At 30.0% G+C, this 26,809-nt stretch overlaps 1 protein-coding gene across 6 annotated transcripts; it reads left to right on the top strand.

Moving 5' to 3' along the window:
• The first annotated feature begins 1,728 nt into the window (after positions 1 to 1,728).
• Positions 1,729 to 6,922, top strand: LOC126654792 (uncharacterized WD repeat-containing protein C2A9.03-like). Of its 6 annotated transcripts, none has more exons than XM_050348791.2 (10): positions 1,729 to 1,857; positions 1,936 to 2,094; positions 2,208 to 2,375; positions 2,527 to 2,613; positions 4,968 to 5,102; positions 5,209 to 5,319; positions 5,415 to 5,506; positions 5,589 to 5,694; positions 5,785 to 6,317; positions 6,630 to 6,922. In XM_050348791.2, exons 2-9 carry the CDS (start codon positions 1,942 to 1,944, stop codon positions 6,283 to 6,285), a joined length of 1,353 nt encoding a protein of 450 aa, XP_050204748.1. In that variant the 5' UTR covers positions 1,729 to 1,857; positions 1,936 to 1,941; the 3' UTR covers positions 6,286 to 6,317; positions 6,630 to 6,922. The 6 variants fall into 6 exon arrangements, with proteins under 6 accessions (XP_050204748.1, XP_050204743.1, XP_050204734.1 ...); XM_050348786.2 differs by having other exon boundaries at positions 6,615 to 6,922; XM_050348777.2 differs by lacking the exon at positions 6,630 to 6,922 and having other exon boundaries at positions 1,730 to 1,857; positions 5,785 to 6,589.
• Positions 6,923 to 26,809: the final 19,887 nt, after the last annotated feature.

Genomic DNA, 26,809 nt, shown 5'->3' with positions numbered 1-26,809 from the left:
TTTGTGTAATTCACTTTTCAAAAAGTCGAAAAATCCAACCTCAATTTGATTATGAAATGATGTCTCTATCATAATTCATGTAAATTGAATTTTCTTAGTGCGTTAAAATATATTTTAACTTATCGATTATCATTATTCATGCTTTTCAAATTTATCTAAAACACATACGGAAAACACTTTTATTTTTTATTCACAAGATATACCTAATTAATTTTTTAATTATTTTATAACAAAACTAGTATATATTTTCAATTAATATAGTATACAGATTATATAATGCATAAGCAAACTATAAAATTATCATTTTTTTATTTTAATATGTAATCAACTATCCGAATAGTACTTAAATCACTATATAAATATAATAAAAATTTACTGTCTCAATGAAGTTTGAAAATTTTATAATATTAGGATTAAAATTATGGTTTAGGATATTACAGTTGGGATAAGATTTATGATCTGGATTAGAGTTAGGGCTAGTATATTTAGAGTTTAAAATTAAAAATTAATATATCTACTGTGGGTTGGTATTAGAGTTAGCATATTTAGGGTTTATTTTATTAGTTTAGGGTATTAGAATTATGGTTCAAAGTGTATATATTAAATTTTATGGATTAGAATTAGAGTTTATAATTTAGGAATTAAGGACTATGGTTTAGGTTTAATATATTTAGTGTTTAGAGTTACGAGTTAGGGTTACTATATTTATGGGTAATTTTTATCAACCGTCCATCAATTTTCGTCTCTCTCCCCCAACCGTCTCCGAATTTTAATTCGTACCCCAACCGTCACTAAATTTTCATTTTATATTTAAAAGGTTCCTAACGTCTTTATTTTTTTGTTTTTGTATTCTAGAAATGGGTATGGGAACAGAATAAATTAAATGAGTTAACTTTTTATCCCATTCATTTTGAACATTGATGCTCACGTGGCTAAATGGTGCTTATATGGCGAACTGATAAAATAAAGACACCTAGTCATGGGTTCAGGTTAGTTTAACGGTTGGGGTAAGAATTAAAATTCGGGGACGGTTGAAAAAGAGAGATAAAAGTTGAGGGACGGTTGGTGAAAATAATCCCTATATTTAGGGTTAAAGTTAGGATTAGGATTTAAGGTATGAAAAGTAGAGTTTAGTATATTTACGTATAGATGAGGGTTAGAGTTAGGGTTAGGTTAATTTATGAATTGTTAACAGGGTTATAGAGAAGGGCTTGAATGACTTGATTTGTTAACTCGCTATATATAGTAAATATATATTTGTGCCTTGCTATATATCATAGATGCATATTTGTCACTCTTAAATAGGAGAGCCACACAAATTTTTTCTGAAAATAAATAACATAGAAATTATATGTAATGTAGATAGGGAGTAACGGCACTGAGAGTTTTATTAACGTTGTTAGACGAGCGGTTTGTGTGTACTGATTCTAAAACGTCAGGGATACAGGTGAGATTTAAAATTGAAAGAAGACCTATTTGTTCTCCGCTCTAACCATAGGGGCGTATTTGCCCTTTTTCCCGAGGAAATTTCAGTCTATTTCGCCAACCACCTGCGAAGGAGCAAAAAGCGGGTTTAAAACGAATCAGCAAACAAACTCCGTTTAAAAGTCGCCGTTTAATTAATAAAATTAATACTATATCCCACCGATTCCATCGATCGAACGGCTTACATTATTCGGGTCCACCAGTAGCAGTGGCCCCACTGGTGACGCTTTACATGTCCACCCAAATTCCTCACCATTATAAGCAGAGCGCAAGGAAGCAGCAGTATCGTCCTTGGTTCTTTCACCAAACTTTTCTCTTAATTACTCTGTTTTCAACATCTGTTCATTTTTTTCACAACTAATACTCATTCAGGTAACTATTAACTGTGCGTAACATTTATTTAAAGAATTTAGTTGCTACGTTGCCGTTAAACTAACGGTTGTTTTTCAGGAGAGGATGATGGCTCATTTCCACAACGACGATCTGGTATACGTCGGCGATGACTATTACGACGTTGAAGCGTTTGAGTTCGATGAACCACAACCAGAATCTCAAAGAGATGCTTTGGATTCTACAGAATTCTCTGACTTTGAAGACGATTTTGAGTCGGTACGACGTGCTTAATTACACTCACCATTATAATAATTGTTGATTTTTGCTTAATTGTTTCTCTATTGTTTTTGTGAATCCTGCAATTGCCGGTTATAATTTTGAAACTGTAGAGCAAGGCGAAGAGTGATACGTCTGCTTTGGAGGCAAGAAATGGAAAGGATATACAGGGAATACCATGGGAGAGGCTTAATTTCTCTAGAGATAAGTATCGCCAGTCTAGATTAAAGCAGTATAAAAACTACGAGAATCTCTCTCGCTCTCGTCACGACCTCGACAAGGTATTTTTTTTTTGCTTGAAGAAAATGATTGTTTTTAGTCTAATTGTACTTTTATTAAGAATTGGAATCTAATTTTTTGAGAAATTTATCTGTACGAGTTATTGTCTGGAATTGTTACTAAATAGATATTAATAGTTGTGTTTATATATAGGAATGTTTGCAAGTAGAGAAAGGAAATACTTTTTATGATTTCCAGTTCAATTCAAGGCTTGTCAAATCCACTATTGTTCATTTCCAGGTACTCACGCTAGCTCTTTAATTTCATATTGTAGCATTCCATTTTTTTTCATAGTCATTGAGCAAGGTATTCATGTGTTCTTTGTGTCCTTTTAATATATTTGATTTTTTTTTCTTTGTTCCATTTTTTATCAAACTTGCATGATTTTCATTATGGCTTCAAATACTTGATAGTGTCTCCGTAGTCCGTACAACCCTCATCATGTAATTCATGTCATGGATGTAGTTCTAGAGCTCACAACAAACTAATACTGTGTAGTATGACAAGTCCATGTTCTTGTGTAGCCCTTCAAAAAAAATTGATTTGGATTGCAAGTAATGAGATCTATGTTAAACGTTTTCTTCCATTAATATCTGAAATTGAAAGGTATTTTTCAAAGTCCGACTCTGCAACTAACATATCTTAGTTATACATGCATCATTAGTCTTGAAGAGTTTTGCAGGGCTTCCTATTTTGTTATTCATTTATGGAATCTTTAATAAGTAATTATGCCTCTGTGCCTGAACTTGTTGAAGGTATGATTTCTGAAATTGTTCCTTTTCTATATTGTCAAATTATCTGAAATGCATTCAGTTTATGAACAGTTGACTTAAGCTACTACCCCATAAGGCCATCATATTGATTAAGTTTCAGTCTTCAGACCAGCAATATGCTACCCAAGCTTTCTCAGATATAAATTATATCTCTTGGGGTCAAATTTATTTATCCTTGAGCAAGAAGTTAATTCTTGATAAACCTTCAAATTTGGAGGTATGAAAAGCTTTTGATGTTCCCTAGCTACTGTATCAAGTTGGAGCTTGTATGAACTAAATAATTTTTATGCAGTGTTCTAAAGGATGGTTACTTTATATCTTCACTGGTAAATGATTTCTTATATTTTAAAAAGACGAACATTAGTTTGATGACGTACAGCCTCACAACCCTAAGTACAGACAGCAGGATCCGGTCCCGAGTTATGAATATTGACGCATAACGATTTTATTTCATGTTGGTGTATGTGTAGGTTGTCTCAGAGTTTGAGATTAAGTACTACAGACCTTTTCAAATCTTGAAATAGTAGATGAGTATGTGGTCCTATGTTTGTTCACATTTAGCACAACAAATGCTTTAGGAGCATATTATAGACAAGCTTTATGTAGGCATTGATTGAGATTATTATATCCGACTCTTAGTTGACCCCTTAATATTATTCTCAGAGAACATGTTTATGTGGAGATGGAAATAGGAAAACATGATATACAGCCACAATTGCTTATGAATATTTTGTAGCTTGTACATCTTTAGTTGCCTTTGCATGGGTTCACTGCGAATTACTTCTTTAATCATCCTTATTTTCCTGGATTTACACTGTTGGTATATCAAGCTGTGAATTATTAGTTTGCAATTTATCCACATGCATGAGGTATCTATTTGCCTATTTAATTTAATTATTCTTTAATTGTGCAAGTAATATACGATCTTAACCCATCTGTGGCATTTAGGATTGTTATTGCTCTTTATTTGCCTTTTTAAGCAGGGTGGAAGTTATATCTGAGCTGCTGGCGCGTTAAGGATGCGTTGTTTATATGGTATGATAGGAAAATTAGTTGAGCATTTATGAGGCCTTTATCCCAATTCCTTTAGTAAAATAGTGGCTATTTGTAATTCTCAAGGGGCCACACGAACAGAAAATATGCATTTGTACATGCTGCACTTCTATTGGATTCATCAGATGCATCTAGAGTTTTTCTGTTGCTTCTGAATCATTCTTATGCTCAATTTTATGGATCTTATTTTCTTTTCAGTTGATGCATATATTCATATGATTTTTTTATAATAAATATATCATGTTCTGCTTGCTATTCTTTGTTATTGAGTTGTTATTTTTACTTGGCTTAGCATGTCCAGTACCCAAAAAAAAACTCAGTTTAATTTTTAGAATGGGATACAAGTGATTGAACCAGCTCGTCAAGAAAATCCGGGAAGCAAAAGTAGTTGGTAGTATATGACTATATGTTGCCCTTTGTGTTTGGTATTAGTATCACCAGACGGAGCTTACTATAGATTCTGCTGCAGAAGTTACTCAACCAGTGGATCTGTCCCTACATAAATATCCTCTATAGATGCTTAGTGCGAGAGGTTTTTTTTCCTTTTGTAGTATAAGTCTTTTATTTTTCAAATTAATTCATTGGACGACATGGCCTTCATTGCATTTACTAATCTTTAGGAAATATTTATCTTTGTTTTGAAGTTTGATTCTTCATATGTCGGTGCTGAGTTGGTTTTTTGACAAATGAATAAAAGTCTTAGATATTTTTTGGATAATTGAATTTGGTTATAATGTTTGTCTATTTGGTTCGTCTTGCATACTGCAGCTAAGGAATCTGCTATGGGCGACTTCAAAGCATGATGTGTATCTGATGCAAAATTACTCGTTGATGCATTGGTCATCGTTGCTGCGCAGAGGCAAAGAAGTACTCAATGTTGCTAAACCAATTATTCCTACCCAGGTATGCATATTTGAGACTTGAAAGGAGGATGTGCTTGATTTTTAATATTGCACTTCTTGTCTGAAATAGTGTTTAATGTTTAGTTTTCTTTTTGTGGCCTCCACAGGACAACCCAGGATTGTTGTCTCAGTCCGTCTCAAGGGTACAAGTAAGCACTATGGCTGTTAAAGATAACTTGATAGTTGCCGGTGGTTTTCAGGGGGAGCTCATTTGCAAGGTATGAGAGTGGTTCTAAGTAGGCCTACTTCGATGAATCCTGATAACACACCATTGGTTTAACAATTTTCCTGATCCTTTGCTTTATTTGGCCAGTATTTGAATCAGCCTGGAGTTGCTTTCTGCACAAAAATATCCACAGATGAAAATGCCATCACCAATTCAGTGGATATCTACCATAACCACAAGTAAGGAACCCAATCCATATCAAAAATTGGAAAAATCATGTAACCTTCAACGAAATCTGACAACTGACCCTTGTTTCGGCAGTGGTTCAATGAGGATTATGACTGCAAATAATGATACTATGGTTAGACTTTTCGATGTTGAGACATTTGCTTGCCTAAATCATTTCTCCTTTGATTGGTCCGTAAATGTAAGTGCTCTCCGTCAGAAATAAGTCTTACAAGTAATACTGAACTGCTCATCTAGTATTTCCGAACTCACATTGCTGCATAATTCTCAGAACACCTCTGTCAGCCCAGATGGTAAATTGCTTGCAGTTCTTGGGGACAATACAGGTTGCTTGATCGCTGATGCCAACTCTGGAAAGGTAACCGGGAGCCTGGAAGGACATTTGGACTACTCTTTTTCATCAGCTTGGCACCCTAACGGACAAATTCTGGCCACTGGAAACCAAGATACTACATGTCGGTTGTGGGATATAAGGAATTTATCCAAGTGCCTGACCGTGTTAAAAGGAAACATGGGTGCAATAAGAGCACTAAGGTTCACCTCAGATGGCCGGTTCCTGGCTATGGCTGAGCCTGCTGATTTTGTCCACATTTTTGATGCAGAATCTGGGTATGTCGAATGTCAAGAGATTGATCTGTTTGGGGAAATTTCCGGGATATCATTTAGTCCCGACACAGAAGCTCTTTTCGTTGGGGTTGCTGACCGAACTTATGGTAGCTTGTTAGAGTTTAACAGGAGACATTTTTACCGGTATTCAACCTGCATGTTCTAATGTAGAATGCCTGAAAGGAAAACCAACCTCAAGTATGTGTATATTATAGAGGTTTTTTTTATGGTTGTAGTGTCATCAGAAGTTTTAGAACTCTCCCTTTTCATGGTTACAGAGAACGGTATTTCTTAGATAGATTGTGGAGTATAGTTATTGTGGAGTATAGTTATTTCTGCGAGGTGATTGATTATTTTTTTATCAGGAAGGGAAAATAAATTCTGTTTTGTAAAGAACTTAAGATTGCTCTGTACAAAAAAAAAAAGCTGTATCGTTAATCTAATTAAGATTATTAATAGTTGTTTTCCTCTTTCTAGTTGTTTGACTTGTAGTAGGTATTTGGTTCACAGGAGCTCGGAAAGCACAAGAGAACTGGAACTCAGTATGTCCGAAAGCACCGGAGAACATTCTAAAAGAGCTTAATTAATCACATTACGTATCAATTCAATGTGAATGTAAAATCATTAATATTATTTTCTCAAAAAATAATTAATATTATTTCCTCAAACAAAAAAAACTATTAATATTATATGATGATGTTCACTTATTAGAGTAAGATTTCCCTAGCGGGAAACATGGATGTGGCTAACATATATGTAAGGAAAATAGACTGGCAAATGAAGTTGTCCAAATTTGCACGACATTACAAGATTTGACCAAATCAATGTTTGTATTCCTTGTTGGTCCAATGAAACTTGATCTAATTCCATTTTTTAAGCTTCTAATGTCAAGTTTCCTGAAGAGACTGGTAAGGTGGTTAGTTAGGTGTTATTTTCCCATTCTTTAGTAGTTGAAATTATTAGTTGAGACGAGAAGACTACCGATTTTTCCAGAGTTCCAAATTAATGTCATAACAGATTGTAATTGGGACAGAGATTTGATGGGTTTTGTAATTTAGTATGCTAAGAACTGAATGATTTAATTCTGAGTCAAATATTTGAATCCACCTGGAAAAAGAAAATTGAAAAGGTGTCGGCACATTCTAATTTGTTAGACAAAAGTGATAAATGGGACAGAATTTGCATTCTCAACACCGTTTTAAATTTTCAAATTGTTTTATTATAAAATTAAAGAGAGATTTTAATACAAAACTGTCAGTCTAAATTTAGTACTTTTATTATCAAATTATATATGCTAAACTTCATTAACATACAAAATTTCAATCTTCTTTCAAAATTCTTTTATCTAATCTGAATATAATATATACATCCATTAAATTAAATAAAAATCTAAAAACTATGTTTCTTTTATAAAAATAAATTATTAAAAACATTTATTATGACTCCAACAAAGTAAAATTGCCTAAGAAAATTATTTATTAGATTTTAGGAAAAAAAAAGTATAATTGATTATTAATATATTTTTCTTTTTATGTAATTTCAGACTAAATTATAGTACTAAAAAAGTTGAAGATCTAAATTAGACATTATTTCTGCCAATGGAGTTTTTATAACATTGATTTGATCTGATTTATTAAAAATTGACAGTCTGAAGGGGATAATTGATAAAAAAGAATCAATGTTAATTAGCCATGGTATACAACTTTAAGGGGTGGTTTGATACTTAAATCCTTTTCTAAGGATCTTTACTAATATATGAGTTGGGCTGGAAATGCAATTATTGGGCTGTCAACAAATCTTAGCGGGCTCCTAAACGCTAACAGTTGAAACGTTTATATTAGAAAAAAAAATATGAGATAAAACAAGAGAGAAAATAAAGATATCTATTCTAGACAATTTTTTTTTGGGGAAACTTATTCACCATTTTTGGCCATCTTTTTTAATTTATGTCGCTATTTTTTTTATTAACTTATTTATAAAAATATCTACTATGTATAGAAGCTTTATTTCATTTTAAGGGCTAATAATCACCCACGGCCCCTGACTTTAGGGGTACCTTACGACAAACCCCCTGATAAAAAAAAACGATCAGTAAACCCCCTAATCTTTGTGGCGGCGCTCGCTAAACCCCCTAAACCCCAAATATGACGAAAATACCCCTGGCGCCGTCTTTTTTAGTCAACTGTCATTTTTTTGAAAAAAAAAAATAAATCTGACGGCGCCACGTCAGCTGCCATGTCAGCAAAATACCATAAAAATTTTAAACACCCAAAATACCCCTAATTTAATTTAGAAAAAGACAAAAATCAAATAAATCAACCCAATTTAAACCATTTAATTAACCGACCCAACCACCGCCACCCAACCAACCCGCCACCCGACCACCGCCGGAAAATTTTCCGGTCATCTTCTCCGAGATGACCGGAAAATTTTCCGGTCATGCTCAGATCTGTTCTTGGAACAGATCCACCATGGATCTGTTCCAAGAACAGATCCATGGCGTGGATCTGTTCTTGAACAGATCCGGCCGGATCTGTTCAAGAACAGATCCACGCAGGGATCTGTTTGAACAGATCCCACGCAGGTAAACAATTTTGAGTAAACAATTTTGAGTACTCTGTCGCTAAAAACCTCATCTTCCTTGGTACAGTACTGTTATAACTGGTCTTGATCACTATTAATTTACTTGTTTCTTCATGAACTGCGTAAAAGAAACCAACCTCTGCAAGAATTAACAAAACCCATAAAAATAAAACAATAGCAGCAGCAACTCGAGTTCGAGTTCCTGTATTCATCACCATACTCGAGCTTGAAAGCATCTTTAATGGCCTCAGCAGAAGCACGATGACCGCCACCTGTATCACTCATAAGAATCAACAAATTTTTGGTTCTTTCTGCACCAATTTGAACAAGCTCCATAGTCCCATCTTCGTCTTCAAAATCATCTTCACTTTCATGAATATAATATTTCTTTACATTATTATTATTATTAAAGTTGCCACTATTTGACCCAAAATATTCATAAACAAGAAAAGAAAGATCATATGAACAAGAAATACCCAGATGGATAAAAAAGTTTAATTTATGTTCCCGCCACCGGAAATGGGATTTTCCGGCGGAGAGACGGTGGTGGGTTTTCTTAGGGAAAGAGAGTTTCTTGTTAATGTTGTATCTGTTCCAAGAACAGATCTGAGCATGACCGGAAAATTTTCCGGTCATCTCGGAGAAGATGACCGGAAAATTTTCCGGCGGTGGTCGGGTGGCGGGTTGGTTGGGTGGCGGTGGTTGGGTCGGTTAATTAAATGGTTTAAATTGGGTTGATTTATTTTATTTTTGTCTTTTTCTAAATTAAATTAGGGGTATTTTGGGTGTTTAAAATTTTTATGGTATTTTGCTGACATGGCAGCTGACGTGGCGCCGTCAGATTTATTTATTTTTTTTCAAAAAAATGACAGTTGACTAAAAAAGACGGCGCCAGGGGTATTTTCGTCATATTTGGGGTTTAGGGGGTTTAGCGAGCGCCGCCACAAAGATTAGGGGGTTTACTGATCGTTTTTTTTTATCAGGGGGTTTGTCGTAAGGTACCCCTAAAGTCAGGGGCCGTGGGTGATTATTAGCCCATTTTAAGTTAAATTTTTACATAGTCACTTTTTTTCTCTCTTTTCTCTCTCAAAATTCTTTTTTCTTTTCTTTTTCTTTTTCTTTTAATTTTCAGTTTATCTCTTCTGATTGCTTTTTCGTTTGTCTTTTCCGTTCGCGCTTCCATAGCTACTCTTTTTTTCTATCTTCTCTTTCAAAATTCTCTCCTCTTTTCTTCTTTTGATTTTCAGTTTGTCTCTTCCGGTTACTTTTCTGTTCGTCTTTTCCATTCGCTTTTCCGTTCACGCTTCCGTTCGTCTACTTCATATGGATTTCTTGTCGTTTCCGGTCTTTTTTTCGTTTGTCTCTTCCGTCCGCGCTATGGATTTCTCGACATCGTTTTTAGATTTGTATAATTTTTTAGATTTTTTGTGATGATTTAAACATTTTGTAAATAAATTATTATAGATCTATAATTTTTTTGTTTATGAAATTGTTCTATTATTCATATAATTATTTTGTCTTTCTCTTATTCATAGATTTGTTTATTTATTTATTGCTACTGATTTTGTAAAAAAACAAATTGATTTATGTTGTATTTGTAGTGATTTTATAATATATTTACGCTATAGTGTGTTTTTGGTGTATTTATAGTGTATTTCCGGTGTTTTTCAGTATATCTGTTTTTTTGGTGTATTTCTGCCGCTTTTATAGTATATCTATGGTGCATTTGAAGTGTTTATGGTGTATTTGCAGTGTTTTTATGGTATACACCATAAAAACATTACAAAAATGTCATAAATACACTATATACACTATTGTTACACTATAAAAACACCATAAATACACTGTATATTATTGTTACACTATAAAACACCATAATTACACTAAAAACGCAATAGATACATTATAATATACCATAGTCACACTAAAAACACGATAAAAAATACTAGAAAAAAAAATCTATAAAAAAGAGAATAAATCATTAAAAAGTGAAAAAAGATATTTATGAAATTAAAAAAAAAGGTATTGTTTGAAAAAATAAAAGTTAGAAAAGAAAAGACAAAACCACTAGATAAAGTTGTAAATAAAATGGAAAATAGTGTATTGTAGAAAATTATCACTTTTTTTTTAACAGAAATTTGCTTGTATTGAAAGGGAACTAAAAATATATATAAATGAGGACTCAAGAACTTAAAAAATAAGCAACTACTAAGTTGCGAATAAGAAAAACTATAAGGTAATACATTGGAACGTCGATTAACCGATGTAAAATGTAATTCTTAAAATTGCAAACTGAGATGTAAAATATTCTGAAAAATACCTCAAGATTGAGAATTATGAAGATTCTTAGTATTGATGGCTTGTGATACTTTAAAGTCATCTCCCTCAAAAATCACACTACCCCAAGGTCTTGATTTAGCCCAAATTATAACTTCCCGTAGAGACAGAAATTGCAAAATTCCAGGATCCCAAATATGCCTGAAATATGCGGAAAATCTGCCAATGTGTAGATCCTGAGTAATCCCTAGCAATCACTGTGGCTATTCCAAACTTAGCTGTCTTATGAGATATTACAACATAATTCAATTTTAACAAAGAAAGTTGTGGTGGCAACCAAGAAGTCTGAATGACTCGAGAAGTTCGAATTGAAGTAGTATTGCTAACATGATGAGTTTGAATTGAAGAAAATCCGGCATAAGCATCCAAAGCGTGTTGTAAAACTTCCAATGGCGATTTAATATCTTCATCAAATGTTTTTGAATTCCTTGCCTTCCAAATATGTCATAATACGAACAATATGCTGCAAGATTTTGCCTTTTTAATTCCTTTATTAAATGATGTTATTTCTTTCTTTTTTCGGGCATTCAATTTTTTCTAAATGGCAAACTTTTTCATTCTATGTTATAAATTAAAATCTCGATTAAATCAGACATCGGAATATACTAAGCTTTTTTGTTTTTTAAAAAATTGTAATATAATTAAAAAGAAGTCTCAAATAACATAGTTGAGTTACTGAGCATGCCAAGTATTGAGCTCATGATGGAAAGAAAAAATAGAGCAACTAACAACATATTTTCATATATCAAGAACTATAAAATCGCCCCTTTCATTTTGACTCTGGTTTAATCAACAAGAAACCTAAATTTCCCCTCGGCAATTAGTAAATCTCGCTTGTCGAACACACCTAACTGCAATGTAGACTGAACTAAATTGGGATCAAACTAAAATAAAAGGTGATGAATGATATTTGGTCGATATTATAATTCAGTGTCACGTTTACACATAGGGAGTCAAATTTTTTTAAAAGGTTTTAAGTGTTGGGTGAAAGTTGAGGTAGGTATGGGAAATTAGGTAAGACAAGAGAACAAAAGAGAACTTGGTCTGCTTTATTTCTTGCAACATTCCAACACCCCTTTCGATTAGGGGTATCTACAGTGACGGACGCATAAATATTTTATAAAATAAACAATAATATATTGAATGAAAAAAATTAATAAAATATAAATTTCAAAATGAAGAATAATATAAAATTTAAGAGATAAAACTACTATACAATTTTACATTGATATTTTTGAAAAAAAATTCAAAATTATAAAGTAGACAATTGTCCACCATACGCTATTCTTATATCTTTCTTTAGGTGTCGGATCAAACCTAATCAAATTTTTTCATTTTTTAAAATTAAAATTAAAATTGTAAATAATTTAATTAGTTGATTCGGTTGGTTTCTAGTTTAATATGATTATTCTGAATCATTTTATATTAGAATTTTTACCTCACTTGTTTGAAGGTAGTAAGTATATCAAAAAAGTAGAACTTTATAAAAATAGCATAATGTTTTACTTGGCTCGTTTTTTTTATAATTTATTTTTCAAAAAGTTGATGGTCCAACTTTATTTTGATGAGAGAAATAACTTTTCTACAAAAACCTAGATAAATTTTACCTTTATAATTAAATAAAAATAAAAGACCATGGTAATTTTATATTTAATCATTTTTATTAATTAATAAGGATATTGGTGTCTTTAGTCTTTAATGAATTAAAAATAAATTAGAACTTCTATTGAAGTTAATAAGTAAACCAAACGGCATTTTAGGTACTTTTAGAAATTAAGTTATATATTTAATTTTTCTTAAATGTATACTTTTTGAAAAGTATATTATTTTAAATCAAATGAGATTTAATTTTTTTAAGCTAAAATTAAACTGAATAATATCGTAATATTTTGGCAATCATCTTACAAAAATATAAGGCTTAATACATTTTTTAACCCCTAAATTTTATCACTTTGTTCCTTGCAACATTTAAACTAATTTTGTGTTTTATTGGACCTCTTAACTATTTTTCTTGTTCTATTTAACCCCTCAAACTATACTATTTGCTCTATTTAAATCCTTACATATTCTTTTTTTTTTTAATTTTACATTTAAATTTTAATTTTTTATCCATTTAACCTCCTAAAAAAATACAATTATTTAATTTTCAACCATATTATGTATAGCATGAATGCTTAGAAGCATATAAATTAATTTATGTACGATGACATATAATTTTTTAAAAAATATATTTATTTAAAATTTTAAACATTCATTTAATGTTATTAGAATATAATAAATTTATGTATTTTATAAATATCAATAGTAAAAAGAGACAAACTCCTTTTACCATTGTTGAATGTAAAAAATATTTACATGTTTAAGAAGTAATGTAATGTAAATTTTAGTGTTTTCGTAAATTTAACTCAAATTTATAATTTTAGAAATTTTAAGATACCAACTTTTAATTTTTTACAATTTCAAACTTTTCAAATCAATTACGAATCTTTCACGTTTGTGTTTAAATTGCAAAACATGCTAAAAATCATGATTTTAAAGTAATTAATTCTTAAATGGATTTTTAAATAATATACAAAATATTTTGCTCTTTATTTTAAATAAAAAATATATTTATATTATTTTTAAAATTAATACATTGTGTGAGAGGTTAAATAGGTAAAAAAATAGTTTAAATGTTCAGCGGGAAAAACATTTAGTTATGGGGTTAAATAAAACAAATAGTATAGTTTGAGAGGTTAAATAGAACAGAAAAAATAGTTAAAAGATTTAATGAAACACAAAATTGATTTTAGAGGTTGCAGTAAATAAAATGGTAGACTTTATAACATAGCACATTTTACTGAACATAAACCCTACTTTTTTGTGGAGCTATAATTTATCCGATTTCATCAGTGTCGTGAAACAGTTAAATTGGGAAACCCCACCAAATAAAATGAAATATCTTGGTTATAACGACGTGAAACTACTCTGAAAATGACTTGATTTCATTTGTTCCTGCAAAGTCTTTCTTGGGCACATGCTATGGAAAATTCAACACCGTTACAGCTCAATTAAATGAAAATGGCAAAAAATTCTTCTATTTCTATTTTCCAATATGGCTTTTAGTCAATTTTGACCATAGACTGATTATTAGTTGGTCTAATTAGTTACGATTTTGGAACCTTCACTTTCTTCTTCCACTTCTGAAATCGCCATAAATTTATAACCGGTCAGTTATATGAGAATAAATTTTAAGTAATGTAATTTGGCGTGGGACTATTTTCCATCGGCCGCTCTTAAAAAATTCCATCATTAAGACATATTGTATGTTTCCGTTGCCAAAGCTGTCGTTAAAAGTCTTCGAGTGTATCAAATTAATCACAATTTAATAGCAATTGTAAGTGAAATCTAATCCAATAGACTAAAGCGCTGCAATACATTCCTGAAATCTCTGCTTCGAGTCTCAGTAGGTTCAATTGTTTAAGATAATTTTTTGAAAAAAGTAGACTACTAATAACTAACTACTAACATAATTAAAGATATTCTACTTCTGACAAAAAGAAAAATTAATAGCAACAAACCCGAACGATTGGGGCGGAACTAGGGAGGGTCGAGGAGGGTCGGCCGACCCTCTTCGCCGGAAAAAAAAATTAAAAATAGATCTTTGGGCGGTTAGAAACCGACCCTGCATGTGTTAGGGGCAATTTTTTCTTATAGGGGCGGTTAAAACGCCCCTAATTGCAAATTTATACATTTGCATTGTATTATAATCGTTTGAATTTTTTAAAGGCAAAAATACTTAAAAACCCCCCATCTTTAATTTTGTTTTCAATTGCACCACCACGTAGGAGAATTTTCAATTACACCCTATTTAGGATTTTCAGTTTTCGTCTGTACTCCAATTGACTAAAATGACCTCTTTTTATTTAGAAAAAAGTTCAAATTAATCCTTCATATACTAATTTATTTGTTTTTTTCAAATGGAAGAAATAATGATACAATCCCTCTATTTAGTTGGTTTTAATAATTTTATCATTAAATTAATTAAATTATCAATTTTTTTTATTTTGGGGTACAGATGAAAACTGAAAACCCTAAATAGGGTGTAATTGAAATTTTTTCTAGATAATGGTAGAATTGAAAAAAAGTTCAAAAGTGGGGAAATTTTTAATATTTTTGTTTTTTTTAAAGAGAAAATTACACAGATTACGGGCTAAGCCTAATTTATTCTCAAACATACGGGTCACAATTTCTCTTTTGACATATACAATCTTTCTTTTGATAAATACAATTTTTAAGTTTATTTTTAAATTAATAACCTTTATTATTGCTGTTTTGTACCTTCATTAAAAGGGAAAACTATTTTACAATCTTTCAAGTTTTATAATTTAAGATTCATGCGAGATTCTTGCCATTAAACTCTCCACTATCTTTGACCATTTAATTCATCAATCTAACCTACCCATTTAGAATTTTTAATGCACAAGAGAAAAAAGTTTGCCATCGCTTCTATAATCTGAGGCAGATCTCGCTTAAAAATGGTGGCTACATCGGTTCTCTGCAATTAATCTCTTGTTTTTTCTTCAAATAAGCGTCTTTTCCTTCCAATCGGCTTGAGGAAGTAGTTGTTGCCGTAAAAGTCCTTTCCATTTTCATATTTTGGTTCTGAGGAAACGTCGGCCATCTATTCACGAACGGCGGCAGCTTCAAATCCAGACCGCCGCTGATTTTGATCGATGAAGGTGATGATCCATGCCGCCGCTTGTATTTTGGTCAACAGAGATTTATTTGTTTTTTTTGTTTATGAACACAGTTGTTATTAGTGAACAAAATGTTACTTTGTTCTTGTTTAAACTTCTTGTTTTATGATGTTGGTTAAATGTTACTAAATATTAAATGTTATGTTTAGTTCTGTTTTAGTGTTATATATGTTTCTTGTTGGTTAACCAATGGTGTACTAATTGTAAACCAATAATTTTATTTTTTAATACACTAATGGTTAACTTTGGGTAAACTGTTGGATGTCTTCCAATGATGCTATTGATTTTCTGTTTGTAATTTTTTTTCACTTATATATCTGTAGTTGTTTATTGGTTAACCAATGATTTACTAATGGTACATCAATAATTTTATATTTAGTACTCTGTTAGTAAACGTTGGATTAACCGTTGGTAAACTTGTAATAAAGTTTATTTTGAATAAATCATTAGTAAATTTGAATTGTGTATTTTAAAGTTAACTAATAAGTGATTACTGGTTAACTGACAGTTAACTAATTTGGTGTACTATTAATTTTAGGATATATTATTGTTAGATTTATCTAAAAATGATTTTATGATGTTAATAGTTTTTTTATTAAATTTAATTTATTAATGGTTAACTACATATAAACTGACAGTATATCAGTTTTTTTTACAAATAAATGAATTTATATTGTGTATTCATATTTATTGATTGTTTATGATGAGTTGATGAATTTCTTGTTTTGTTGGATTTTTTTTGTTTCTCAAATGCTTGTTGTTTTCATTTTTTTAATCATTTTATTTTTTTGGTTTCCCTTTTGCCGTTTATGGCATATAATTCAAATTATTAGTTATTATAATTAAGGATTATTAAAGATTTTTCAATATTAATTGCTATATATTTATGCTTTGAGATTTTATAGGAGATTTTGATTTTTTTAATCACTTCCTTCCTTTTTTATAGTTGACAGTAATCCTCAAATATCATAAAATTATTTGTGCAATTTAGAAACTTAAAAGATATGTCATCAACTTTTTTTTGGTCAACAGTAAAAATCTAATTAATTATAGCCATGTAGGGTACTTATTTAAAGAAGCCTTTTTTAAATAGCCGAATGTAAAAATTACGGCCCACTTAAATTGAAGCCACTACGAACGAATCGAAATAGATCTTAAAAGTGGACCACAAAACAAAAATTATTAAAGAGGTTGGCAATATGAACAAGCTGCGCTCACATTTTGCACTAAAAAACAGAACATGCATGTTTCATGTTAACCTTATAACAATCATCTTCTCTTTTATCTTCCTTTCCATGTCTTAATTTATTCCAAGTTAAAGTTTTCAAATTTAAATACATCTTACCGTATTACAGTATTATATATATATATATATTGACCGTATGTTATGAAAATAAAAATGAAGGAAAACAATTGAATAAAAATTCAAAATGAGAGATCTATTTATGATTATCGTGACAGTTAATTTTATAATTTAGTGGCACGCTCCTAATATTTTTAGTTAGTCAAGATTCACGAATGATAAAATTTAATATTTAGTGATTCAATTAAATAAAATAAAACTTGGATGAATAATAGTGAAAAATTTAGGAGCCATGAATGTTGGCATACAATGGCAGATTGTAAGTTTTTTCAATCCGGACTTAATTTTAATTCACATTATACTTGTTCATAGGTCCGGATACTCACACAACTCCGTTCCTCTAGAGCCGGCCGCCTTTGAATACTAATTTTTCATTTTAAGTCTGGTCCAAGCATGTGAAAATCTATTACTTTAGAAGCGGGCTCAAATTTTTAGTTTTGTACAAGTTTTCATATAGATCCAAAAAAAATCGGCTCGACCCTGCAAAAATAGAGTATTATGGTCAAGGTTGGATAGCAAAAATGAAGGCCGGACAGAATAAAAATATAACAGGTCTAGTTTACATCGGCCTTTCGGCTGCTTAAACCTTCCTCAAATTCTAAATTCACTGCAAATGTTACTTTTGCTTTTAAAAAATATTGTGATTTCAGTTCGGCCTGAAACCTACTATAGCCGAAAGATAATTTTGCACATATTGGCATATACTGTCATATAATACTTTAAAAAATAGAACAAATTAACATATGGATTTATAGACTAAATTGTACTTTATTTTTTTAAGTTAAGTCTTTAAATTTAGTTGACTAATATTAAAACTGAACGGAAACATTAAATAAAAATAAAAATAAAAAATTATATTTTAAATTTTTAAATAAAAGAATAAAAATATGAATTTTGATATATGTAAAGAACATAAGAGTAATTTGCTTTTGAAAAGATAATTTGACATAGATTTAATGTTGCTAAAAAAATAGTTGGATACTGATAAGCAAAACAGGAATTTGCTGTAAGACCAAAATGAATAAAAAAAATAAAGAAAAAGTCGTAGCATTGATGTGAGCATCTCATCATAAAGAAGAAAGGTCTCGACTGAATTATTAAAAAATGAGAGTGGAAGAGATAGGATTAGATTATCCTCCAATCAAATAATAGTACTCATACCAATTAATGGGCGGGCCATAGGCCCATCATCCAGATTAAAATCTTAATATCACGTGGAGTTCACGTGCTTATCTCAGTGCAATAGGAAGAGGGGAGAGGGTCTGACGATAACAAAAATAAAAGGGCATAAATGAACACGTGGCAGCGAATCAGAGGTTGCTGGATGGAAAAGAAAACGGCCTCGTGACACAGCTGAATCAGACTTGACGCAGATGAAACCGCGTTAAGCGGGACCCAGTTTGGTATTTGCACAATTCTCGCGTTCTCCTTAAGCTACTATCACTGTCCGTTTTTAACACTATACCGTCAATTTCTCATCTCGCACTAATCTTTACCTGCTGCTGAGCTGGATGGGCTATTATTAGTTAAAGTTTCTACTTGTAATACATTACTTAGTATTTTTAGAATATTATTTTTCTGTCCCGAATTGATATATCACTATGTTATTTTCTTCGGTTTATAATATTTATTACATTTAAATAAATTATTTGATGTATAATACTTGTCATTTGAAAATACTTAGAGAACATCTATACACATTTTTTAATCTATGTGATTAAATGCGACAAATATTATAGTTCAAAAAAAATATTTTTAGCCATTTCAATTTACAATGACATTTTATATTTGGTAAACAATAAATAGGTTTATTTTGAAAATATAATAAACAGTTTAGATAGGTTAAAAAGACTAGTCAAATTTAAAAAGATTAGAAATTAACATGGACGATTTAGTAAAAAAAATATAAATCAAGACATATTTATGATTAGTAGTTAACATGGACGTCATCTAGCACTTATAATATAAATTACAACATCTATTAAAATAATGACAATATTATAATATTATTATTAAAATTTGAATACATTTATTGCTCAACTATTACGATATTACCATCATTTGAATGATGTGTTGTATTATGAGTGGTTTAGTATTCAGATAACGTGATAAACTCGGTCTACCTAAGAATTTTTCTATCCTCAAATGTATTAATATTTTGATAATTTAATACGAGATGTACCACTAACAAAATTAGTAATTGAAAGATTATTTATATATTAAAATTATAAAAAGATAAAAAAAATAAAAGTTTAATTTTTACTAATTTAACTTTTTTTTTATTCTTTGTATTGTCCAAATGACTTATATATTGGATAGTGAACATTCATTATATAAACTGAAAGAAATTAAGTTACAAAATAAATAATAAATAATATTTAATATTTTAAATGAAATTTACTAAAATTAAATCTGTTGATTTTTGTTTTAAAAGGTATTTCTTTTTCTTTTTTAGCTTGTTCATCTAGTCAAACTTGTACATATTAAAAGTGTTATTTTTATCTTAAATCATCAGTATAAATATTAATATTATTTCATTAGTTAATAAATTTTTATAAATTAAATTATAAAATTATTTATTAGGAAATAGTAATTTTAAATATATTATAATTAAAAATATTTTTAAAAAATAAATAATTATAAATGAATAGGGAAGGGTAGATAAATGCATATATACAACAAAGTCGACGACTATATATAGATATTTATATATACATGCCGAGGAGCTGGTGCTCCGGCGAGGAGGAGGAGCTCCTCTTCCTCCTCGCTGAAAATTAATAAAATTATTATTTTTTGAAAAAAGTTCAAGAAAACCCTTAGATTAATTAAAATTTAATTATGATTAATTATTATTTAATGATGATTAATTATAATGAATTATGACCAGTAAAAAAAATTCACTCTTCAATTAAGATACTATGTCATCACAGGGGGGATTTTTGATAGGGGTGCGCACGATTCGGTTTGGTTCGGTTTGGTTTAATAAACTCTAAAACCAAACCATATTTTAAGGGAAAATATAAAAATCAAACCACGCCAAATATTTATGTAAAATTTCGGTTCGGTTAACCGAACTTTAGCATCGGTTTCGGTTTGGTTTGGTTCGATTTGGTTCGGTTTGGTTCGGTTTGGTTAATATATATTTAGATAAAAATTATATATAATTATACGTAATAATTAAAATTATGCATAATAATTTTTACTTATATGTGTGTATTAGTTTATATGTTTATTTTCATATATGTATCTATACACACATATTATATTTTTATATAAATATTTCAATAAATAAATTTTATATTTATTTAAATATATATAAGTATTAATAAAAATAATATTATTGTAAACTTCGGTTTTTCGGTCGGTTCGGTTAACCACTAGTTGAAACCAAACCAAAACCAAAAACCATACTTTTTTATAATTTGAAACCAAACCAATCCATTTTAACCATTTTAACCAAACCAAAATTAATTTCGGGCTGGTTTGGATCAGATTAATGGTTTAGTTCGGTTTTTGCCCACCCCTAATTTTTGAGCTTGTCTTGACAAATTTAAAATATAAGTAATACGGTTTTCAGTTTTAAACTTTTTTGATAATTTGTGTCAAATTGAAGGGATAATATGTTCCTTTGTTTCACACAATTTCAACCGATTACCGGCTCATGGTTTTTTTTTTAACACCAGATAATATTATTAAGATAGAAAAGAAAGGTTACAAGTGATCAAGATACAATTGTTTAACAGAACAAGCCAAATCGTGAGTATCCGTATTACACAGTATCTAGATATATGAACAACAGAGTAATATTAAAAAAGAGAAGTCAGACGTCAGATATTTTGACAAATTCCCTAGAGTTTACAATTCGAAATAGAACCTGAACTAATAGTTTGAGAAACTTAAAGAGCGTCACCTTCAAATATAACCCGTGTCCAACGTTGAGAAACAACCCAATTAACCGATTCACGTAATGCTAGAAATTCCAATATGACTCATGGCTTCAAATTGAAACAATAACTTTAGAATGCCAAAGTAATACAAAAACCCATATTTTTTCCCCTGATTATTAAAGCACTTTGTTTAAAAATCTTCACAATTGTCAATTTTTTAATTTAAAATTCACATGTAGAAACTATTTTCACTTTTACTTTATTTATCAAAAAATAAAATTTAAAATAATAAAATAGAAAATTTAAAATATAATATTTTTTATTTTTAATATAAAAACTGAATAAGTTAATTAATTAAAATAAATTTATATTATTAATAGAGTTTGTTAAATTAATATTATTAAAATAATAAAATTATTATTATTTATAAAAATAGAAATAAAAAAATTATATTAAAGAGTTCATTGGAGTAGAATTAAATTTATCATTCTTTATTTTTAAATTTTTTTTATTTTACAAAATATATTCTTTAAATAAAAAGCACTATTGAAAATATTATAACACCTTAATTTTTTTTATATATTGTAGCTATTAATTCTATTGAAGTTTTTTAATTAATTGTTAACTAAATTTAAGGTGTGCAACTAGCGTCCAAATAGTATAAGCTAAGATTTGAGTTTAATTTCTCTCACGAATAATTTTTTTTATTATTATAAAAAAGTTAAAATTATTAAGTTTTTGTACATTTTATAAAAATAATTGAAATTCCATGTGGAAAAAGGTTTCAGTTAAATACAACAATAAGAAAAAGGGTGATGCTATCCGGATAGAATCTATCCGGATAGAAAACTAATTTTTTATTATTTAATTATTTAATTAAATATGAGTTACAGTTTTATCCTTTTGTAACTTTTATTTACCACAATTAATTTTAAATATTATTCACTTTAATAATTACTTTTAGTTTATATTTCTCTACAACTTATCTCTTTTCTAACTAATTTTTATCCTGTCTAACTATTTTTTGAATTAAATTGTACAGTAGTTATCTCTGTATAATGTTTATATTAATAAATTTTTTTTCTCACAATTACTATGTATTCTTTATTTTAATTAAAGAACAGTAAGTATCCACGTCTATATTTTCTTACTTAGCCAAGAAATGATATAGCAGAAGAAATAGTATATCAGCTCATGAAGAGCTACAGTTGCAAATGTAATTGGCACCGGTCGATAACGAATAAATTTCTCCAAAAATTTTAATTGATGTCTCTTATCTTTTTCTAATGAACTTCATATGCATATATTTTATACATGACAACTCTATATTGACACCAAATTTCATTCCAGGATAAATTTTTCTTTCTAAAAGATTAATAAATTTAATAAATATTCTATTTTCAAAAATTAAATGTTATTATTTTATATTAAGAGTTAAATGTATATAAAATTATAAACTATTTAACATATTTTCTAATTTCATGATTTTTAAATTTTCCAATTTAAAAAATATTCTTTTATATTATCTCTACTGCAATTGCAAATTAACTTAATTAATGATGATAGAAATATTAGAACTGATATTAGAGGGGTGTATGGTTCGAGGAAATCTAAGAATTGATAAATCTCAAGAATTGTACCAAATTAGTAATTTTTAAAATGAGATCTCAGAAATAATATCGTAAATTAATTCGGTTCGGTCTGAAAATATTATTTTTCACTGCGGTTCAGTTCAAAAATTTGGTTCTAACATTTCGGTAATTATTGTGGTGTGGAGATCTTTCTAAGATCAATAAACATGCCAATTATATTATTTGTTTGGTTTAATTTGGTTCAGAAAAGTCAATAGTTAACATATATATTTCGAGTTTGGACACTTTCTATTTGAATTTTTGTCCGGATTTTACCCATATATATATATATACACACGCACAAACTTAATTGTCATGTTATTATATTGCGTTAATTAAAAAAATATCACGAACTTTATATATTTTCTCATTTTAATCACGCAGTTTAAATTTTCTCATTTTCATACACGAACTACCACTTATTTTCAAATTCATGCACGGTGCTGAGGTGACACTTATTCGTTGGTGTAAATTGACTTCCACCTCGGCAAATTACACCAATGGAGCCATGACATCTCAGCACCGTGCATGAATTTGAGAAAAAACAGTAGTTCGTGCATGAAAATTAAAAAATTTTAAATTGCGTGATTAAAATGAGAAAATATATAAAACTCGTGAATTTTTATGACATTAACCCTATTATATTCAACTGGATTTACGTTAAACATCAAACTTTAGCAAATTGAATCGATATTGAATTTTGTTTATTCCATTAGTTAAACTAATTAAATTAATCTAAACGTATTTTTATAGGATAGGCTAGAGGTGGATATTGGACGGTTCTAAATGTAAACCAGCCAACATCGGAAGGAGGGCGGTTCCAAGCCTATTTTATATTTCTTAGAACCGAACCATCGGTTTTGAGTCTGATCCACATTATTTAACATATCTTAGATTTCATTATTGTATGATAGGATTTCTTGCAAAGCTATTCGGGTTTAATAGTAAACTATTAATTTTAAACGTGATTTGAGAATTAATTTATTTTTAAAAAACTGTTTTTTATTTTTAGAATCGCCTGGAACTAGAATCGGTAGGTTTCAAACTGGTCCTGAACAATTAAAGGGGCGGCTCAACGTCGATTCCATATAAAATGGATTCAGGAGGGTTCCAATCCGAAACCGCTAGTTCAGAACCCAAGGCCACCCTTACATTAGACAGGTTAAAGTCGATAAATTTGTCTTTTTATCTCTGTTAAAAAAATAGTTTCTTTTTTTTGTACTTAATTTATTATAACATATTGCTCAATTTTTTTTAAAAGTAACTTACTTAATGTTAAAATTTATACTTTGAAAAATGATTCATAAAAAATAATATTGTTTTTATTTGTAATAATTGTAATTAAACTTCTATAAAAAAACGCATTTTCAATAATAATATGGGTCTCTATAATATTCTTAGGCAAACTTGTAATTTGAATGTGGGTTGATAGCCGGCTCTAGGTGATGAACCGACCTTCAAACCGGCGAAGCAAAGTTTAATTGCAAATTTGATAATGGTTTCGCCAATATTGGCACCAGCACTTGCAGTGAGCCAGTGACATTATTAGGTGAAACAATCAAATACTTATTCATAAATTTAAAAAATAATTATAAAAAATTATAATGTTACTTAGTAAAAAAAATTATTTTTACTTCTCTCTAACTAATTTTAAACTTATCATGTTTGTTATATATTTAAAATTTATTGTACTAACTATTTTGATATTGTTATATTTTTTTTAAAAATAAATATTTATTTATTTACTGAAGGTTATAATTGTCTTCTAATTTTCACTTGTAGTTAAAACTACTTAAATGTCCTTCATATATTTTCAAAAATAACCAAAGTGGGTCTTTCTATCCGGATAGATTCTATCCGGATAGCTTTTTCCTAAGAAAAAAGACTTTTTTTGATTTTGTGGGATTCAAATTCAACAAAGAAGTCGGAGCATGTGTTCGGGTCTGGGTTCCCGCCGACACAACCCGAGATTCATTATAGGATTCTCTAACTTTAGTCAACTAACTTAACCAGCGTTTTTTCGGGGTTTAGTATATTAAGTTCACTCCGCTGCATCATTTACGCGCTACTCTAAATCGTGACACCAGATACTCGTCTCGATCAAACCACGTGTAGCATCTAGCGTTCAAAAATATTCTTTGTGGATTCTGAGAGTGGGTCAATGCATCTTAAATTGACTGCGTTAATGTCATGGGCTTTCTCAGCTACTGGCGCCGCAAATGAAGTGCTCAGCTTCACTCCTACTACACTATCACGTGACATGTTTGAAATTTCTCTTTTATTTGAGTAACTTGTTTTGCGCCGATTTTTTCACGGTAATGAATTAAGCCTCAGTCAACAAAAACATTAACCGCCACGCAGCTAATCTAATTTTTCTAATTGCAGCCACGTCGATTGTTATTGTAACATCACCATTGACGTAAGAGAAATCTGAGCCGTTAGATTAAGTAGTGATGACATAAAATAAGCTTAACGGTAGAGTAATTTAATTGCATTTGCTTAGCTGTTAAACATGAGCTGACTTTTGAAACGAGATGGAGTAATCCGAGTTATGCTTAGATAATACGAATGATTAATGGGATTATTAGTGTGCTAGTAGTAATAATTTCTTTGCAGCATTATTTTAATCTTTTGGTCAGACTCTTCAATTGATTTTTTGAAGATGACCCAAAATATTCCCATATATAAATCGATAACTTAACTAGTAACATAAAAACAGGAAAGCAGCTTCGACGAAATTAGACCTCACTAAATCAGGCGATTAGAGGACACCGACCGAGATACTTCTATCATAAAATACATCGAACGGCCCTCTATGAACCAAGACAAGCTAAGAGAACTACGGTATCTCGGTATAAGATGCGACCGATGCGTCGAACGAAATTCTCACTCTAACTCGGCCTATGGTTTATATTGTTCCTTATTTTCTCCGATAACCGAGCTACTATTTTCCCAACAAATTTCTTCATACCACAGACAAAATCTGACACACAAAGAATGTTTTCCGCATCTCGTATCTCATTCGATATCGAGACACAACGAGAAGTTGCCACATCAGCTAACCGAATTATGGGGACCAAAAAAATAAAAAAGATCAGTTGTGGTAGGTTTGTACGAGGTGAACCTATATAAGGCACCTTATTTGCAAACCCTACAGTACTTATTCTTTGACCCTACACTTTTTTTTTCTTTTCTCTTCTTTCTCTTCTTTTCTCAAACACTGACTGGACCGTCGGAGCGAATTGCCAGTGTCACCTACCAATATTCACTGACATTATTTGTTTTTGGTGCTTCAGGTTCTGTAGACCAGTACAGTCAACAGTGATTTATCATAAATGATCATATGATTATTTTCTGTGATAGCTAATTTAGCTAGCAATTTTTAAAGAAAAACTATTTTTTATATTAATGCAAATATGTTTAATAGGTCATGAACAACTAAGTACATCCATAAATAAAAAGTGTAATTTAATATCCCGTTTTATAATATTTATTTGATTTATTATATAAAATTAAAATAATATTCACCATTTTCATCTGCCCAATAATATTAGTTATCTTTTTATTTAGGATTAATGGCACCATATAGTGAAACCTTCGTGTGTTTTTTTTTCTATTCAAGCGTAAACTAAAAAGTGTCTCATCCATTAATACAACATTTTTAAATTTTTCATTGGATTGAGATTCCCTCAAGTTTATTGTGAACTTGAGGGAGTCATGTTCACAATCTACACCAGTCATTCAAAATGAACGGTGTAGATCAAAAAAGTATAATTTTAATCAAATTAATCTACATCGTTCATTTTATAGTAAACGGTGTAGATCGTGAACATGACTCCCTCAAGTTCAAAATAAATTTGAGAGAATCCCAATCCTTTCTCATTTTATAACCTAGTATGCATTTTATGCTTTATTTTTGTTAACGTAACGTCGTTTTTGGTTGTACGGGCGAACAAAACGACGTTGTTTTAGACATTTATGTTGTATATGTCTGTAGACACCTATTTTCCGGACAGGTAAAACTGATAAGGGACTGAAACGTCCAATGATGATTTTCAAAGAAAACAGTCTGGGTGACGAGCTAACGATTTGCTTGCTGGAATCCAAACAGACATTATTAGTGTACAGCAGTGACTTGGATGATTAAAAA

This window comes from Mercurialis annua, linkage group LG1-X (assembly GCF_937616625.2).
Source record: "Mercurialis annua linkage group LG1-X, ddMerAnnu1.2, whole genome shotgun sequence".
In the NCBI taxonomy this organism is placed as follows: domain Eukaryota; kingdom Viridiplantae; phylum Streptophyta; class Magnoliopsida; order Malpighiales; family Euphorbiaceae; genus Mercurialis; species Mercurialis annua.
The sequence above is the reverse complement of the archived record's forward strand: the minus strand, read 5'-3'. Positions and strand labels throughout refer to the sequence as shown.

Coding starts and splice junctions, on each gene's coding strand:
- LOC126654792 (XM_050348791.2), top strand. CDS start 1,942: ATGATGGCTCATTTCCACAACGACGATCTGGTATACGTCGGCGATGAC. Junction 2,614..4,967: donor CCACTATTGTTCATTTCCAG/GTACTCACGCTA, acceptor TGCATACTGCAG/CTAAGGAATCTGCTATGGGC. Junction 5,320..5,414: donor AGGGGGAGCTCATTTGCAAG/GTATGAGAGTGG, acceptor TTATTTGGCCAG/TATTTGAATCAGCCTGGAGT.